The sequence below is a fragment of the Vanessa atalanta genome, chromosome 22, assembly GCF_905147765.1.
Source record: "Vanessa atalanta chromosome 22, ilVanAtal1.2, whole genome shotgun sequence".
Lineage (NCBI taxonomy): Eukaryota > Metazoa > Arthropoda > Insecta > Lepidoptera > Nymphalidae > Vanessa > Vanessa atalanta.
The window spans coordinates 7,638,361-7,655,180 of NC_061892.1; the positions used below are offsets into that span (position 1 = coordinate 7,638,361).

The following is a 16,820-nucleotide window of genomic DNA, read 5'->3' on the forward strand; positions in this document are numbered from 1 at the left end:
TAAGTTCCATTTTTTGCATTCCTTATTGTTGTATGTTAGAAAATAATTATTTTCTATTTTATACATAATGTAGGCAATTTTTTTTATAAAATATTTAAAAAAATCTAACAACGACTCTTTTTGTTTTCGGGTGATGCAATAAAAAGCCGTAATAATGTACTATAAAATTTATTGTTCATTAATATATAAATTAAACAATTTAACTTTTTTTTTACAGTTCTCGGTCTTCAGAAAGCATCTACTTGGAGTGTATGCTCCAATCATCTTATTATTTGTGGTCGCCATGATCTGCCTCGTCGCATTGGCCCCTATCGGTGATACCTACAATAGTTTGATGGGTGCATAAATTAATTTAAAACAATACAGGGTTCGAAAATATTTATATCAAAATATCTATGAACTAAATTCCGTCCAGAATTATATAATGATAAATTAAATTGACGAGCAATTTTTTTGTATCAGTATTTAATAAAATGAACTTTTATAAAGTATTTTGTCGTCTTTAATATTCTCAATACATGATAAATGTAATTTTACACCATACCACTGCCAATTTTTAAGAGTTCTGGTAGTTTTTTTTTATGTATAGGTACATTATAAGTCCATATATGATGTTATAATCTTTTGGTATTCTATAATCGCCGTATTTTATGGTAGTAAATAAAACGGTAGGTCGTACGTCCTTTGATTGCTATCATACCAAATAAACTGAATTTTCGTAGATTACTGATTACTGACGCAAATAACTGCACAATGTTTACAAAATTATCTACCTCCAATAAAGCTAGTATCTTTTTTAGGACGTTTATTTTTAATTAAATTGATCATTCCCGTAAACTGTTCAGCCTAAGTACTTTCTAAAATTTACCTTCACCAAATGAGAATTATTAAAGTTCAACCAAAGAGATTAAAATTCATTTTTATTTAAAATTTATATCTATATTACAGAACTCTAATCAACAAAATATATACATAAAAAAATTGTAACAAGAAAGTTATACTTCGAACAAAAATCACAATATAAGTTACCTGTACCATATTGTTAACATAAGATTATTATTATTTTTTTGTATTAATATTTATTGATACAACACCTTACTAATAAACATTATTTAGCGAGTGAATAGTTACGACAATCCATTGTCTCTTTCTGTCAACACTAATTTGACATTCGAAAAAGAAAGACGAAAGTATTTTGTAACAATACATACGCTATATAACATTTGTTAGTAAGGGGAGCAGTATATAAATGTTTAGTGGTTAAGTACAGACATGGCTACTAATTTAGATTTATACCCACTAATCAGCAATAGATATAAAACTAAGATTTAAATGTTGTTGTAAATACAGATTAAATAAAGAAATAGAATAACAGTTTTATTTTTTATTTCATCCTTGCATTGTAAAAATAAAAATTATAACTTAAAAAATACATCTAACACTCTAATAACAACTTTTTACAAATATGTTCATTGATTTTTTATGTCATATCAGAAAAGACATTTCCTTAGCCAATATATTTCCTTCTATAATGACCCAAATATGACCAAAACTGATGGTAGTACTGTTAGCAACACCTTAATAAACATACAATTTCAAGTATCATCATTTGGGATTTGTGAATCTTCAACGGTTCTCGAAGCAGGCACATATACTTTAAATGAAAATTCAGTTCTCGGAAATGACCCTGGATTAATAACTTGACAATTCTGATATGTTCTAGTATAAGGCTGAAAATGATCTGCAACAACAACCAAGTCAGGCATAGGGTAGAGACTTAAAGCATCTGCGTGTTTCCAGAATACAGGTTGCACCCCCAATGATAATGGAGACAGAGTACACTGACTCAGAAGAGTTTTCGTCAAATGATCTGGGATGTCACCAGTATCAGGGAAATGGATGGAGTTTCGACACATCTTCGTAACTAGATCTTGCCTTATTATAACCAATTCTTGTGTACAGTATTGAATTCTACATGGATTTGTTGTAAATATTACCGATTCGCCTAACTTATCTCTTATTTCCTTTGTCACAGAGTTGGGTATTGCTGGTCGTGGTAATATATTGGGAGCAATCGGATCTCCTCGACCAGGGACAAAGATAAATTTACACGACTGTCTTAGTTTTGTAAATGGAATAACAATATCGCATAGATTAATTAAAGCTGCTTTTAGTTGAGTACTATGCTCATATCCATAGGGGCATGATAAAAATTCACCCATGAAAACTATTGCTATTGGCGGGAAGTCATTATAACCAGAAAACAATGCTTTCAACTTCGATATAACCTTTAAATTATCAAACCATACATCTGAGATGAAAACAATCATTCCATCATCATTATCTTGTTCAATTTTTAATAAATTTTGTGAATTCTTCAGCAATGACTTTGATTTGCCTCCAAAGGTATTTAAACTGCCAAAGAATGGTAATGATATAGCTCGGCTTTCAGATGGAGGTAAAACTAAGCCCATTACATTTAACACTTTATCATCATAATAACCTTCGGCTAAAACAAAACTGCTTTCAGTGAACAGGCCAGAATGATATCTTGTTTGGGTCATGTCCAATAGGACACTACCGGTTGGATCTTCTAAGTAATATTTACCTTCCGTCAGCTGTGTTAAGAGTCCCAATACTATAACATTATCAACTCTACTTGAAGAACTTTGTAATACCTCAATTTTGCGCAATTGAAAACGATTTTCACTTTCCATCGAAGGTAAAGTTTCCTTCGCAAATAATTTATTTCTTATAGTTCTCTGCCAGATCATAGTATATCTATCATTTAAATATTGAGCTTTCCATTTTGGTTCTGGATACAGATTATTGCTAGCATTCACGTCTTTTACGAATTTCTTTCTATCGTTGTCATAGTTCAATTTCGGGACACTGAATGCATCAATAACATTTAAGATAGTTTCAGTTTCTTCGAGGCCTGACAACGAACACTCTCTAAATGCTACCTCTAAATGGTGCTTTTCAAGCACAGGATGTGATAGGCATTGATGTAAAATATGTGCCAGTAACTTATCAATCAATTTCTTTCTTTCCTGTTGAGATGAAGTAGACAACTGTTCCGCTAAGAATGTACTTGCTTCTCTACGAATAGTAAAACCGCTAAGCTTGAAGGCATTATTTATTTCTAATCGTATTTGCTGTAGTTCCCCCATTTCACATTGTTTGTTTTCTGAGGTTTGCAATTTTTGCGAGCCAAATGTTTTTAAAGTTACTTCGCAAGAGTTAAATATAAAACCCGCGAAACTATAAAACAAAATGTTGACATTGTCACTGTCAAATTTTTCTTTTCCTTTTTATGGTTTTTGATACTAAAGCACGCAATAATTCTGCCAATGTTAAATTAAAAATTTGTTCCAACATAAATTGGGTATATAATCAAGTAACATTTGCGTCTAGAACCTCATAATGAAAACTGAAGAGAAATTATATTACTCTAATAAAAAGTATTTCATTTTAATAAAATATATTTACGTTTGAAGTGTAATATATGCTTATAATTGATTTATTTAAATATTATACGCTAATGTACTTTTCGTACACTAATTTGTTTAGGTCAAATCTGGCAAGCATTCCGCTTCCTCTTATATTATGCAGTTGACATTTTATATGTTGGTATAGTTCCGATAAAAATACAATCCTTGATGTGAGCAATTTTATGGCAAGTATGATCTAGAATTTGTTTTGGGATTCGCTTCCGACGAAGGAACTTCTCAACAGTCAACTGCTGGACTATGCTAGACACGATTTGTTGTATCTTAAAGCTTATTTGAAATCTCTTTTTATACTATTCGTTTATATACAACTTATTTAAGTAGCTTGATCAGTTGAAATTTTATGAGTAAGGAATTCTTATTTCAGTACTAAGTACAAGTTAAAGTTAAATATACGAATAAGAACACTCTTAGTCTTCATATAAGCTAGTGTGCTTAGTTTTTGATTGTGACTCGGCTGCAGGCTTCCGTTTTTGGTGTCTTATTGGTTAATATAGAACTGTTTTATGGATATTTATAGAAATAAATCAAATTTAAAGTTTTTAAATAGGAGTTTTGAGACTAAGTAAAAAAAAAAACTATCATTAAAGTATATTAATTATAATGACAGTTTTAACTTTATACTTCGTTTAAGAGCCACGTGTTCTAACGAGTTATCTCGTCTTCGTAAGGAAAATTATCAACTTTTGCGTTGTTAAAACTCGTCGGTGAGATTTTTTACGATTAACTTTTATAATTGGTGACAAAATAGCATACACAGAAAAACCCACTAGCTTAATAAAGATGCACATGACAGAGAAAATAAACAACATATAGTACAAAACAGCATATAATTCTTACGAAATTAAACTTAACAATCATTTGAGTATTAGCCAAATCTAATACAATACAAAGGTTTTAGGCATACATTATTACTAAACTTATCACAATGATACCAAACCGTATATTATAAGCATAGATTACAATTTTAATCTAGTCTTACTTTACACCATAGCCTATTTTTAGACTGACCATAGACAAATAAATATAATAAAAAATTTGTAATTCCAAGAAAATATATCAAATAATAATTAGCTACCAATTTCTGCTATGAATCATTAAAATGATTTAAAATATTATTTCTACCTTAGAATGTATACATATGAAAATCATATTAAGCCCAATATAAGATTAATATTAGTTTTTATTAGAGAATAAACTTACAAGTTTATTATAATGTTATATTAAAAATGCTACAAAAATCACAGATATAAAAAAAAAAAAATTGCTTTTAGTGTCATTGAAGTCTTGTAATGGAAAAATACTACATATAAATATAAGATGCAAAAGAAATATATTAGAAGGCTAAAAAATACCTTAAAGATCAATTCGTAAAAAAACTGTGACAATATTTTCATAATAATATAAAATGTACACTTCTTGCTAAATACTAGGTGATCATTTGAGTTAGGGCAGAAAGACCAGCTACGACAAGAAAAATTTTTGTATGTAAGAATAAAGGTAATTCAACTTACAATAAAAGACATACATTTCTATAGTTTTTATATTATTTCGATTACATTAGAGTTTTTGTAATCCAACCGAAATTCACTTTAATAAATTAAAATCTAATCAAAAATAATGTGTTAAATTGTAAGCAGTATTTTAAAGTTCACAAACTTTCGACTGTTTACAATCTCGCGAGATTATAATCTAACGGTATTTACAATTTATTTGCTGACTACTATGTCTAAAACTTTTAAATGCTTCTTATATTTGTCATAATTGGATTAGACTTTAATGTCTTACAAATACATAGATGTTTTAATAATACATGTCTAAAGCTAAAACCGTTAAGTTAGTTAGTTGTTTTTAATGCCACATATCGAAATTTCATTAAATTATTTCTCGCATTGACCAATCAGCTAACAACTTTTATTACTAAACAAAACAATAAAATATATTTTCTTAAAGTATATAAAACAAATAAACGAAATTAAAATTATGAAGGTACTCAAAACGTTTAAAGAATGTAAAATATAACATAAAAAAAAAAGAAATCCTCTGCTGTTGTTAGTGTCCTTTCGGACAGCATATTTACGGTGTCTTACCTTCATTGCTTATTGTTTCGTAATTTAAAAGTAGTACAGGATGACTTAGTAATCATTTGTATATTTGAAAACTAATATTATTTTAATTTTCAGAAACATCTTAAACAATTCATTGGAATTTCATTTTGCGAGATGCAATTGGCGCAGCAGTATAACCGCACGCCCAGAATTTTAAAGACATTCCTCTGATGTTTGTACGGAGACAATTTTTATAGTACCGATAGTGCGCAGTTGCAATTTTGATACTTGTAAATTTTATATATTATATGTTTTTTGTATTCATATTATTTGTTGTAGATATTATTATTGTTACTATTTATTATTATAGATATCGTAAATCATAAATTTCTCTCAAATGTAATGTTTAATTCCGAAATTGTAACTTCTTATGCGCTTTATTTTAACACTTATTTAATAAGTATTATGAGTAGAATCTAGCTTTAAAATTATCCCAATGGTTTCATAGTTCTACGTGTATAATAATGTTGTCATTACATAATTTTTTTAATAAGTAAAACTAGTAATACATTGGTTTAAAACGGAGGTTTAATTGGTATTGTGTGAAATGGTGCCTATGAGCTGGCGAACATTATTTTTATATGTTATACTTATGGATAATACATAATTTATTTATTTAAAAGAATAAGCAGTGATTAGGCAGAAATCGTCACGTAAGAATAAATCATTATGGCGACCTTTCCCTAATTTATCTTATCTTTATCTAAAATTATTTTAACTCACTTTTTGCTATTGCTTTAATTTACTCAGGATTTTGTCATTCGAATTTAATTATTTTCAAACTTTTTTAATTTATTTTATTGTGCCTGTTATTATAATAATAATATATAATTTATAGCGACATCAACTTCGTTCCACAACACTTTTTTTCGAATCTCCTCTGACTATCAACTTTAAAAGTTTTTTTTTTATTTCCAGACAACACCGTAATCTAAATCGTTTGCTTCTAGCTGAGTATAAGTCGATCACTGCTTCTTCTATAAGTCGATGAAGTATTCGTCGCTGATATTCCGAAGACATACAAGATGACAATCACCATTCAATGAATCAAAAATTTATACGTTTACAAAATATCAAGAAAAACTACTAGGCATCATATTGGTTCGAAAAGATTTATATTCCTGTAACTTGACACTTCGAATTTTAAAACTTAACTTCAATAAAAAAAAATACTTAATACTTATAAATATCGAAACAGAAAAAAAATATAAATACATAGCCAATTTCAATCACAGGAAGACTAAAAATAAATAAACAACTTTGACATTAAGCTGACGTGATATCATTGGTCGAGATCTTGAATAATCTATGGTCTTATTTATGGATTCGTGAAAAATATGCGTTTTTAATGTCGGCGAATTTTTTTTACTTTCGAAGTTCCCGTAACATACATAAAAGCAGTGAATTGGAATAGTGTTGTATTATAAACAAAGCTATATTAATTTAGAACTATTCATAGTTCTAAACATAGTTACATAGCTTACAGGTTAAAAAACCAAAACCTAAGGTTTGTTTATCTCAACTGCGATTGGAATAGACTTTACCTAAACTATAAATAAGGCAAGAATATTTCTCTAAATACGCTTTAGTTACCTCCACAGACATTTTTATTACGTTTATTTACATCCATCACAGTTTTATAAATTCATCGCCGTCACACCTACACTAAAGGTGTAAAGTAAAGTAAAGTTTTTACTTTACTCTACTTTACTTTCATACATACATTACACAATACAGTTTCAGTGTCTAGAAAATCTATATTGATTTAAATGTGCGTTGTAATTTCGATAGTCTATTGTCTACGCGTTATTACATACAAATGATTTAATCCTTCTTTACCCGCTTCGATATAATACATTAATCAGTTTAATTTTATTTGTTGGCAACATTGAAATTTATTAATTCTCTACGTTATCGCCGTCCTTCTATTTTTTTTTTTTTATAAATATAATTATTATACCTTCTATACGAAGAACTTTTGATTTCTAAGTTAATATAATAAATCTTACCTAATTATTCGAATACAGTCCATCATTGTCTTTGTTTATTGTTGATTTTCATAATTATCTACAAAAAATCTTAGTCTATGTTTATATTCGTGCACGTTGAGATATTACAAAGATAGAGCGAGATAGCATTAGTTTTTCTTTAATTCTATCTCATATGATAAACGAGAACTAGGTATTGCTAAGCGAGATCTGTGTACATGTTTTTAATTACCATGTCTACTACTAAATATATGTTTTTTCTCGTTCCTGCATATACGCTAAGAGCGAGACAATACTATCGTAACGCGTGAAATCCGAAATGATCTTACTTATGTGTGCATTATATAATTCCAATAGTTCACCATTTAGAGTTTTTGTATATACCCGCCTCGCTCGCTCCTAGGTGGTGAGAGCGAGACAGTAGTCGGAGAGCGTCCGGAGCCCGCTCCGGCCCGCGACGCGCACGTTGCGCGCGCTCACGGCGGGGTTGATGTGCGCGTTGTGCAGCTCCGACACCTGGGTGGAGCACGCCGCTGCCGGGTCCCCGGAACCGGTCAAGCTTCCTAACCTAAAAAGGAATCATATGGATTTATATTCATCTTTAATTTATGTAATACAGCACATATAATATTATCGGAATAGATATTTAAGATTTCTCAGACAGTTTAACTTAAACAGGATCCCAGAAAGCGTTCAAAATGCCTCTGTTGCCACATAAAATAAAAATCCCATTTCCCGGATGCGTTGCTGTCCCACGGGTACGTGAGCACAAGGTTGTAACGGTAAAGTGTCTCACTCACCAGAACTCGTTCCCCGGATGCGCGTTGCTGTCCCACGGGTACGTGAGCACAAGGTTGTAACGGTAAAGTGTCTCACTCACCAGAACTCGTTCCCCGGATGCGCGTTGCTGTCCCACGGGTACGTGAGCACAAGGTTGTAACGGTAAAGTGTCTCACTCACCAGAACTCGTTCCCCGGATGCGCGTTGCTGTCCCACGGGTACGTGAGCACAAGGTTGTAACGGTAAAGTGTCTCACTCACCAGAACTCGTTCCCCGGATGCGCGTTGCTGTCCCACGGGTACGTGAGCACAAGGTTGTAACGGTAAAGTGTCTCACTCACCAGAACTCGTTCCCCGGATGCGCGTTGCTGTCCCACGGGTACGTGAGCACAAGGTTGTAACGGTAAAGTGTCTCACTCACCAGAACTCGTTCCCCGGATGCGCGTTGCTGTCCCACGGGTACGTGAGCACAAGGTTGTAACGGTAAAGTGTCTCACTCACCAGAACTCGTTCCCCGGATGCGCGTTGCTGTCCCACGGGTACGTGAGCACAAGGTTGTAACGGTAAAGTGTCTCACTCACCAGAACTCGTTCCCCGGATGCGCGTTGCTGTCCCACGGGTACGTGAGCACAAGGTTGTAACGGTAAAGTGTCTCACTCACCAGAACTCGTTCCCCGGATGCGCGTTGCTGTCCCACGGGTACGTGAGCACAAGGTTGTAACGGTAAAGTGTCTCACTCACCAGAACTCGTTCCCCGGATGCGCGTTGCTGTCCCACGGGTACGTGAGCACAAGGTTGTAACGGTAAAGTGTCTCACTCACCAGAACTCGTTCCCCGGATGCGCGTTGCTGTCCCACGGGTACGTGAGCACAAGGTTGTAACGGTAAAGTGTCTCACTCACCAGAACTCGTTCCCCGGATGCGCGTTGCTGTCCCACGGGTACGTGAGCACCAGCAGCTTGCCTGCGTGTTCGCCGGTCAGACGAGCCGAAGGTGATCGGTTTTCGACTTGCACATTTATACCACCTGGAAATATAAGGTGACTTAACCCTTTATGGCAAAGATAATGATAAATCTATCAGATAATGATTTATATTCTTATAACGACGCATTGAACCTATTATTTTTAAAACAGAAAAAAAAGTTACACATAGTAACAAATGAACAAAGTCTCAAGTGATTGCGCGTCGCAGTATACAACGAATACAGCATGTAGATAAAAAAATACGTCAGCGCGCGTTACCTTCGTAGTTGTTGATTTCTTAATGAATTTCCTTATTTCCACATTATTTCATTTACCAGTCTATAATAGGAAAATTATTTTTATTCATAAAAATACATACCTATATATATATATATATATATAACTGGTAAAGCAATTTCGATGCTAGTTAATTTAAAGTGGAAATAAGTAGTTAAGTACAATAGTGTTGTATTATAAATAAAGATATTTATATTAATCATAAACTTAGTAGTGCACAAAATAGTTGAGTTATAAGCAAATCGCATGAAATACGTAAATCTTAGGTTTGTTTATCTTTTTTCATACTGCCTTTGGAATAGGCTATAGTATAGTTGTGATACGGTTTGAAGGGTGAGTAAGCCAGTTTAAGCACAGGCACAAAAGACAAAGTTTTTGGCACATTGTAAGGAATGTGTTGGAAGAAGTTAAACAAAGCCTAATGGCTTAAATACTTTTTTGTTATCTCTTAACTTTACCTTTCTCTGTCAATATGTTATGTCACTTGCACTTGTTTTTCAATAAACCGTTTTTAATGCTTACATTCTAGATCGTATCGTAATCGTAACATAATGGTTAATATTTCTTACAGCGCCATTGTCTATGGGCCCATTAGCTAATAAGCCGCAAATAAAACTAAAAAACTCGCCTTCGATTAAAGATTTATTTTGTAATTTTTTTTTATATAAATGAGTACGAGACATAACGACTAAAAACTATTGTTACAAATTCACCACTTGAAAGAATTAGTAGTGTTGCCATATTTAGCGAATTAAAACTATATACTTTTTTCGATTACTAACTAAAATTTACCTTTGGGATGCCGTTTACTTTCGAAGAAAATACGTTTTTCAACCGGGGACTCACTCTGCTCCGTTGAATTTGTGAACAACGCTAAAATAACATTTCCATAAAAATAATCAATAGGAATCATTATGATCAATTATCATATATGTTACATATCAATGGAGTGAATGGATATTCAATTCATTCATTCAATAGATAAGAAATTGATCATTTCCTTACCTGTTATTCCAGGACTAGTTTTAATGAATGCAAAATTGACATCAGTTACGTGATTCAACAGATCCTTCCTGAGGAAAGCGCGTATCCTCTCCAAGAATGTCAAAACGTAGACGTCTGGCTGATGTGGGGATATTTTCCATACGCCGAGACCTTACGAACATACACGAAATTACTTAGTAACAACAACGAAGTATTTATTAAAAAGTATTATTAACAATTATGATAAAAAATATTGAAATAAAAAAGTCCAACAAAAATTAATACCAAATATACAACAATTAATCAAAACATCAAGAAAATAATTGTGTCATGTTATTTTTTAATAACTATGGGTGTACAGATCGACTAATATTATTACTAATTCAATACGCTGATCCACTCACCACATCCAATAACATTAACGAAGGCATTCTTCCCAGCCTCCTTCGCTCTGTGCTCAGCTTCCAACAGGGTGCTTTCAGCTAATACACTTATTCTCTTGTAATAAACTTCGTTATCAAATATATCTTCAGTGCCCGGCCTTTTGATATATCGGTCCATGTATCGTTTTTCTTCGTCCTTATCTTGTATGTTTATGTACGAAGATAATTCTTCGTATGTGTAGCTGTGAACCTAAGTAATACCCAAAAGTACAAATGTTTTTTTTTTTATTTTCGCCAACAATATTGACTTGCGACGATCATCAAAAATGGGATAATGACTTTCAGAAGTTAGATTATCGATGATTAATCAAAAACATACCAAATAATTACAATAAAAATCTGAGCGCTAGCTGAACTCGAGTATATAATTTTATTATTTATTATGGCAGCACTGTCTATATTATTTTTTAATGTAGCTGCGTGTGACGTAGACGAATGAATTAACCGAAACGTTCATAAATTTATGACACTCAATTTCACGAAGAAACAAGTGAAGTAGATTATAAAAGTATGCAAGAAAAAATATCAGTTATGTTTATGGTACCCAAACCTCAAATACGAAGACTACTTTTCAATGCGATATGAATTAAATTGAAACAATAACTGGTTACTCTCTAAAGAATTACAAATACAGAATTTGATAACTATTTATTTAAAAATATACAGATAGCCAAAATAATCTTTGCAGTTGATTGATTGCGTCCAATATAATATTTGCAGTTGTTTTGATTATGTACTCCGGAATACTTCTACGATATCCATACTCAAGACACTAAGCAACTGCACAGGATGTATCACATTTCACAAGTGTGTGACTAACACAAATGCACTCTCTATTCTTGTCTTGATTTAGGCTCGAATTCCATCACAGGTGTGATCGAACACAAATTGTGAATAAAAGCAATGTAAATCCGTTTATTTGAAAAGAGCAACTATGCGAGTTTCTTGCTGTTTTTTCTCGCTTTCCTAAACGGTTGTAGTGTTCAAATATTGACGATCCAAACAGCTTCATTGTGAAGTTTATTTGAATAAAATACATTTGATTTAATTTGATTTGATTTGTCTCTCTCATATATCGATGAGCAGTTAGTCCGACACGATTTGAAAGGTTCAGATGCAGTACCAATGTATTTACGTTCTTTCCGAGGATTGAAAGTTAAAAACTTGCAACTTCAAAGTCCAAGACAGCTAAGATATTACTTAACAGAAAACCCCAACAAATTGGCTGAAAGTTGGGTCAAAGTTAGATCAATCCGCAGTGAACAAGCCTACGCCTATATAAACGAGAAATATAAATTACTAATTGTCGACATAGTGTAGAGCAAAGTCTCTTCCCGCTGTCTGTGCGCTTAGAACTTTAAACTACGCAACGGATTTTAAAGCGGTTTTCTTTAATGAGCCGAGTATTACAACTTTCTAGCCGGAACAAAACTAGAATTTTTCTATTTATATTTGTTCTTAAATCTAAAAATTGTACGTAGGCCCTTATAGTTATGTGAAGCCTAGTCTGGTAATTGGTAGTAGGTAGTTTGTAGTTGGTAGTAGGTGATAGTTAGTTGGTAGTAATTAGTTGATAGTAGGTAGTTGGTATAAGGTAGTAGGTAGTTGGTATAAGGTAGTTGGAAGTTGGTATAAGGTAGTTGGAAGTTGGTAATAGGTAGATAGTGGTAGTTAATAATTTATTAACAACTTACCTGATAGAACTCCGACCATATCTGTCTCCACATATGCTTGGCAGACTGATTATTTCTCACATATGTTGTCTTCAATACATTCAGACAAGTCGTAGGAGTTACTTCCTCTCCGTAGCCATGCTCTAAACAGTTCTGCTGTTCAGTTATGACTATATCCTCATAGTCCATTTTACCTCGTCGTTCGAAACGTGGACCTATTAAGCCTGAAATGGAAATGAATTATGCCTCCTTTTAATGACATTTTTATAATACATAAAATATATTTATGTATGTAAGTACGTATGTATGTTTGTGTATAAAAGTTATATGATTAAAAATTGATATATTTCTTTATTATATAGCACTCGTAAGTAAATATATATTAAACTATCATTTCTTTCATATTTATTTTTTCAACTATTTTTTTTTAATGACACCTCATATAGATAAGATTTTGTGTAACGCTTTTAAAGTATCGTAAGTATAGTATATTCAAGCTGAAGCAGGAAAACGTTACGTAAACAACTTTGACCTTGAGTTCACATGAAGTAGAGATCACTGCGATATGTTAGATTATTTTTCTAATTGTTATTATTTATTTGCTACTGTTGCTAAAAACTAAACGTGAATTATTATTTCCATTAAAAGCTGTAAAATAACCTTTATACAGATAAAATATGGCAAGCACCACTGAATTTTCATGTGTTTATAATTCAGCTCGTGCTCGGCGGTGAAGGAAAACATCGTGAGGAAACTTGCATGTGTCTTGCAAAGAAATTCTGCCATATATGTCATCCACCAACCGCATCGGAGTAATGGGGTGGAATATGCTCCAAACCTCAAAGGGACCGGTGGTCTTAGTGGTTGGTTAGTTAGTTTTTACTGTAAAATATTATGATCTTTTGTTAAGTTTGGAATTTATTTAATGTATCTTATAAGTTACGTAGTACTACATAAGGTGTTCCATGACAACTATTATTTTGTATACACTAACTGTAATCAACTATTTTGATGAGGCAATATCCATGAAGCCCAGAAACAGGTTTCAAAACCTGTACTGTACATGCAACAGGCGAATATCAAGTAATGGAAATGGATTTCAATAAATATCGAATTTGTAATATTATAATATAGTACCTTTACCTATATATATTTAACCCAGTACATAATAATTACTATTATATTTTAAGTGAGAGGGGGGATTTTATACTTACCAATAATAACAGCATCCTCTTCAGCGATATCTTCCCTGATGACACCACAATTTTGTCTTTCGCCATCATTTATGCATTCTGTGTAACCGCTTATGTACACCATGGCAGAAAGTTTCATTTCATCGTAGCTCAAACAGTTCTCGAGGATGAGAGGCGGCTTTTGATGTATAGAACCTACTTGCTCCCAACCTTCTTCACTAAAATATAAAGCATATTTTAATCAATACAACTATGGTATAATTTTTAAATTATAAAATTAAGAATTACTCACTCCTGTTCCCCAGTTATGAGCAGATAACTATCATTCTGGTGCATAAATGTTACTGCTCGCTTCTTTAATATCCTTTCTATTAAATCTGGAACTGTCATATCTTTGTATAATGCTTTTTCAATATTTGACCCAAATTCCCTAAAAAAAATGTATAAAAATCAACATAATACAATTGTTTAAATGTCACAAAAAATTCACAACTATGTCACAACACAACTGCCCAATAGGTGTGGAACTTTTGTTCTACTATAACTTTTAATTGCCTTAACATATTCAGATGTATGGGATATTACTAGAAATCATGCAACATCTTGAATGAATTTTTTGAAAGGTCTGTCTGTCGGGGCAGTTTTGATAAATTATATTACTCATTGTGTATTTAATTACGTTACATACTGTTCTGTTACACTATATATTGAGAGATTTTTTGTTATATTAAGATATTACATGAATTTTGTTACCTTTTATAAATAAGAAAATGTGTCATTAACAGTAAAACTCTCTCATGTATTATTGGATAAGTTGATACAATATTTCTCTTCAACTTTTCTATTGGTTTCCGCACTTTCAATTTTTCTAATCTGAAAACAATATTAAAATTAAAAAACCCATACATACATATTGCACTCAACTCTCTTCTCGTCTCATCCAAGGAGTCTTTAGTGTATTTGGAAGCATTTCAACAATGTCAAGCCACTTAGAGCATGTAAAACCATTCAAAAAATTTTCTCACTAGTTAATGACTGTTGCAATTAAGAGAATAGGGAGTCATTGGTACCTACTCCTTGGCACTATAACTGTTATCCTTATATGGGTATGGCCAGTATATCATAACTGTTATCCTTATATGGGAATGGCCAGTATATCATAATATTTATTAAATTATTTATATATAAAACAAAATTTTAAAATACCTGACAGTTTCGATGGGAAATGGAATTGGAAAAGCTTTACTCTTCCTTATTATTTCCTCAACATCATCCGTCAACTTTAATGCCGGTAAGTCAATACATTGTCGTAGCAATTCATTTGTTTCTTTGCTCATACTTGGGTAGCACCAGTCTGGTTTGCACCTGAAATAATACGACAACTTTACTTAGTGGTAGGGCTTTGTGTCATATTCTACAACCAAACAGCAATACTTAGTATAATATTAATTACTCCATAAGTCCATACATCACACCAATATGCCACCAACCTTAGGTGACCATGCCATCATGCCATCAGGTGGCCCAATTGCCCATAACTATCTCCCTAAGTTTACATATTTAAATTCAACTTGACACAAAAGAAACACAGAATCAATTATCATAATACAGAATTATGAAGATAAGTATCCAGACTAACTGAGACATGATGGAAAGGCAATCAGGAAAACTAATATGGACTGTGGTATTTGATACATGTTGTTACATCCCTTGTGCCTGTACACTGGCACACTCACAGGTATTTATTTGTGATAAGTGGCCACAACTCTAGCAATATTATTTTTAAAATGTTTCTTAAACTTATATTTACTCATCATGTTTATTTTATTTTTTCTATATTGTACTTTATTTGTATTGTAATATTTACATATATTTTTTACTCCTTTTAACTTCTTGCAAGATCATTTCTACAAAGTAAAGAGATTTACAACAGGAATTTATTGCAGGTCGAAAGCTAGCAATCTTTTTATTCATTAAATTTAAGAAAACAACTTCAACAAGACTTCATTACATATTGAATATGAAAATCTTTAATATTATTAATTATAAACAAAATTAATTTAAAAAAAATAATAAATATTAATTGCCAATTAAGTCGTTTTTTTGGCTTTTTACAATTAATACTAAATAAATATCTTAAGCATCATATAATTAAAAAAAAAAATACTTTGGTGTTCATTTTATTACCTATATTAAGGAATTATTAAATAGTTAACACTTTTAATCTTGTATGAACATATATACACAACTATGCTTTTTAAAATAAAAACATAAATTATTAATAATATAACTAGTTATTTGTCTGGATGAATTTCTCCAGGCAGGTTGAATATGTAGATAATTGGAAAAGGATAAATTTCCACTTACCAAGATATGTTCTGGAAATGACGTAAAATATCCATTTTCTTTGATTGGACCTACAACAACATCCTAAAGAGTTATAAACATTAATAAAAAAACCTTTATCGATGATTTTGTATATGTTATTATTATATATTGTATTACAATGCACTGACCACTTGTCTCAAAATTATGCAATACGAAATTGGCAAAAAATTAACGAAACGCATGAAATGAACAAGCACTACTAATCATGTGCAGGCGATCATGCATTTACAAAATTTCTTTGTATATTATTTTATAGCGCATAAAACTTAGACGCAATTCACAAATTGCAATTCGGCGAATATTCATTTAAACTGTCACTGTCATTTCCGACCCAACAGTCCCTATCTAATGATTGACATTTGTCACAGGATACCGATAGGGATAAGGTGAACTTATCAGTACTTCCATGGACAATTTTAGGCTATAATAATAAAAAAATTATATGTACGATCATTCTATACTATAGCATGTTAATAATATATATATATTTTT

The 16,820-nt window shown here is 31.9% G+C and overlaps 2 protein-coding genes across 4 annotated transcripts; both read right to left on the reverse strand.

Moving 5' to 3' along the window:
* Positions 1 to 1,165: 1,165 nt before the first annotated feature.
* LOC125072825 (DNA polymerase epsilon subunit 2-like) lies at positions 1,166 to 3,258 on the reverse strand. Its single transcript, XM_047683531.1, has one exon. It carries the CDS (start codon positions 3,171 to 3,173, stop codon positions 1,596 to 1,598), a length of 1,578 nt encoding a protein of 525 aa, XP_047539487.1. The 5' UTR covers positions 3,174 to 3,258; the 3' UTR covers positions 1,166 to 1,595.
* A 3,913-nt stretch (positions 3,259 to 7,171) lies between these two features.
* LOC125072684 lies at positions 7,172 to 16,657 on the reverse strand. 3 transcript variants are annotated; one of them, XM_047683348.1, is made up of 12 exons: positions 16,457 to 16,657; positions 16,308 to 16,357; positions 15,147 to 15,305; positions 14,694 to 14,813; positions 14,233 to 14,370; positions 13,962 to 14,158; positions 12,769 to 12,971; positions 11,036 to 11,264; positions 10,653 to 10,802; positions 10,440 to 10,520; positions 9,289 to 9,412; positions 7,172 to 8,176 (listed from the first exon to the last, which is right to left on the reverse strand). In XM_047683348.1, the coding sequence occupies exons 1-12, from the start codon at positions 16,508 to 16,510 to the stop codon at positions 8,008 to 8,010; spliced, it is 1,674 nt and encodes a 557-aa protein (XP_047539304.1). In that variant the 5' UTR covers positions 16,511 to 16,657; the 3' UTR covers positions 7,172 to 8,007. The 3 variants fall into 3 exon arrangements, with proteins under 3 accessions (XP_047539304.1, XP_047539305.1, XP_047539306.1); XM_047683349.1 differs by having other exon boundaries at positions 16,308 to 16,370; positions 16,457 to 16,656; XM_047683350.1 differs by lacking the exon at positions 16,457 to 16,657 and having other exon boundaries at positions 16,308 to 16,435.
* Between the last annotated feature and the right edge of the window lie 163 nt (positions 16,658 to 16,820).

Excerpts from the sequence above, each read along its gene's own strand:
- LOC125072684 (XM_047683348.1), bottom strand. The coding sequence starts at position 16,510 with ATGCGTTTCGTTAATTTTTTGCCAATTTCGTATTGCATAATTTTGAGA. Across the intron at positions 12,972-13,961 it reads AGAGGATGCTGTTATTATTG|GCTTAATAGGTCCACGTTTC; the intron begins GTAAGTATAAAA and ends TTTCCATTTCAG. Across the intron at positions 11,265-12,768 it reads TATGGTCGGAGTTCTATCAG|GTTCACAGCTACACATACGA; the intron begins GTAAGTTGTTAA and ends GGTATTACTTAG.
- LOC125072825 (XM_047683531.1), bottom strand. The coding sequence starts at position 3,173 with ATGGGGGAACTACAGCAAATACGATTAGAAATAAATAATGCCTTCAAG.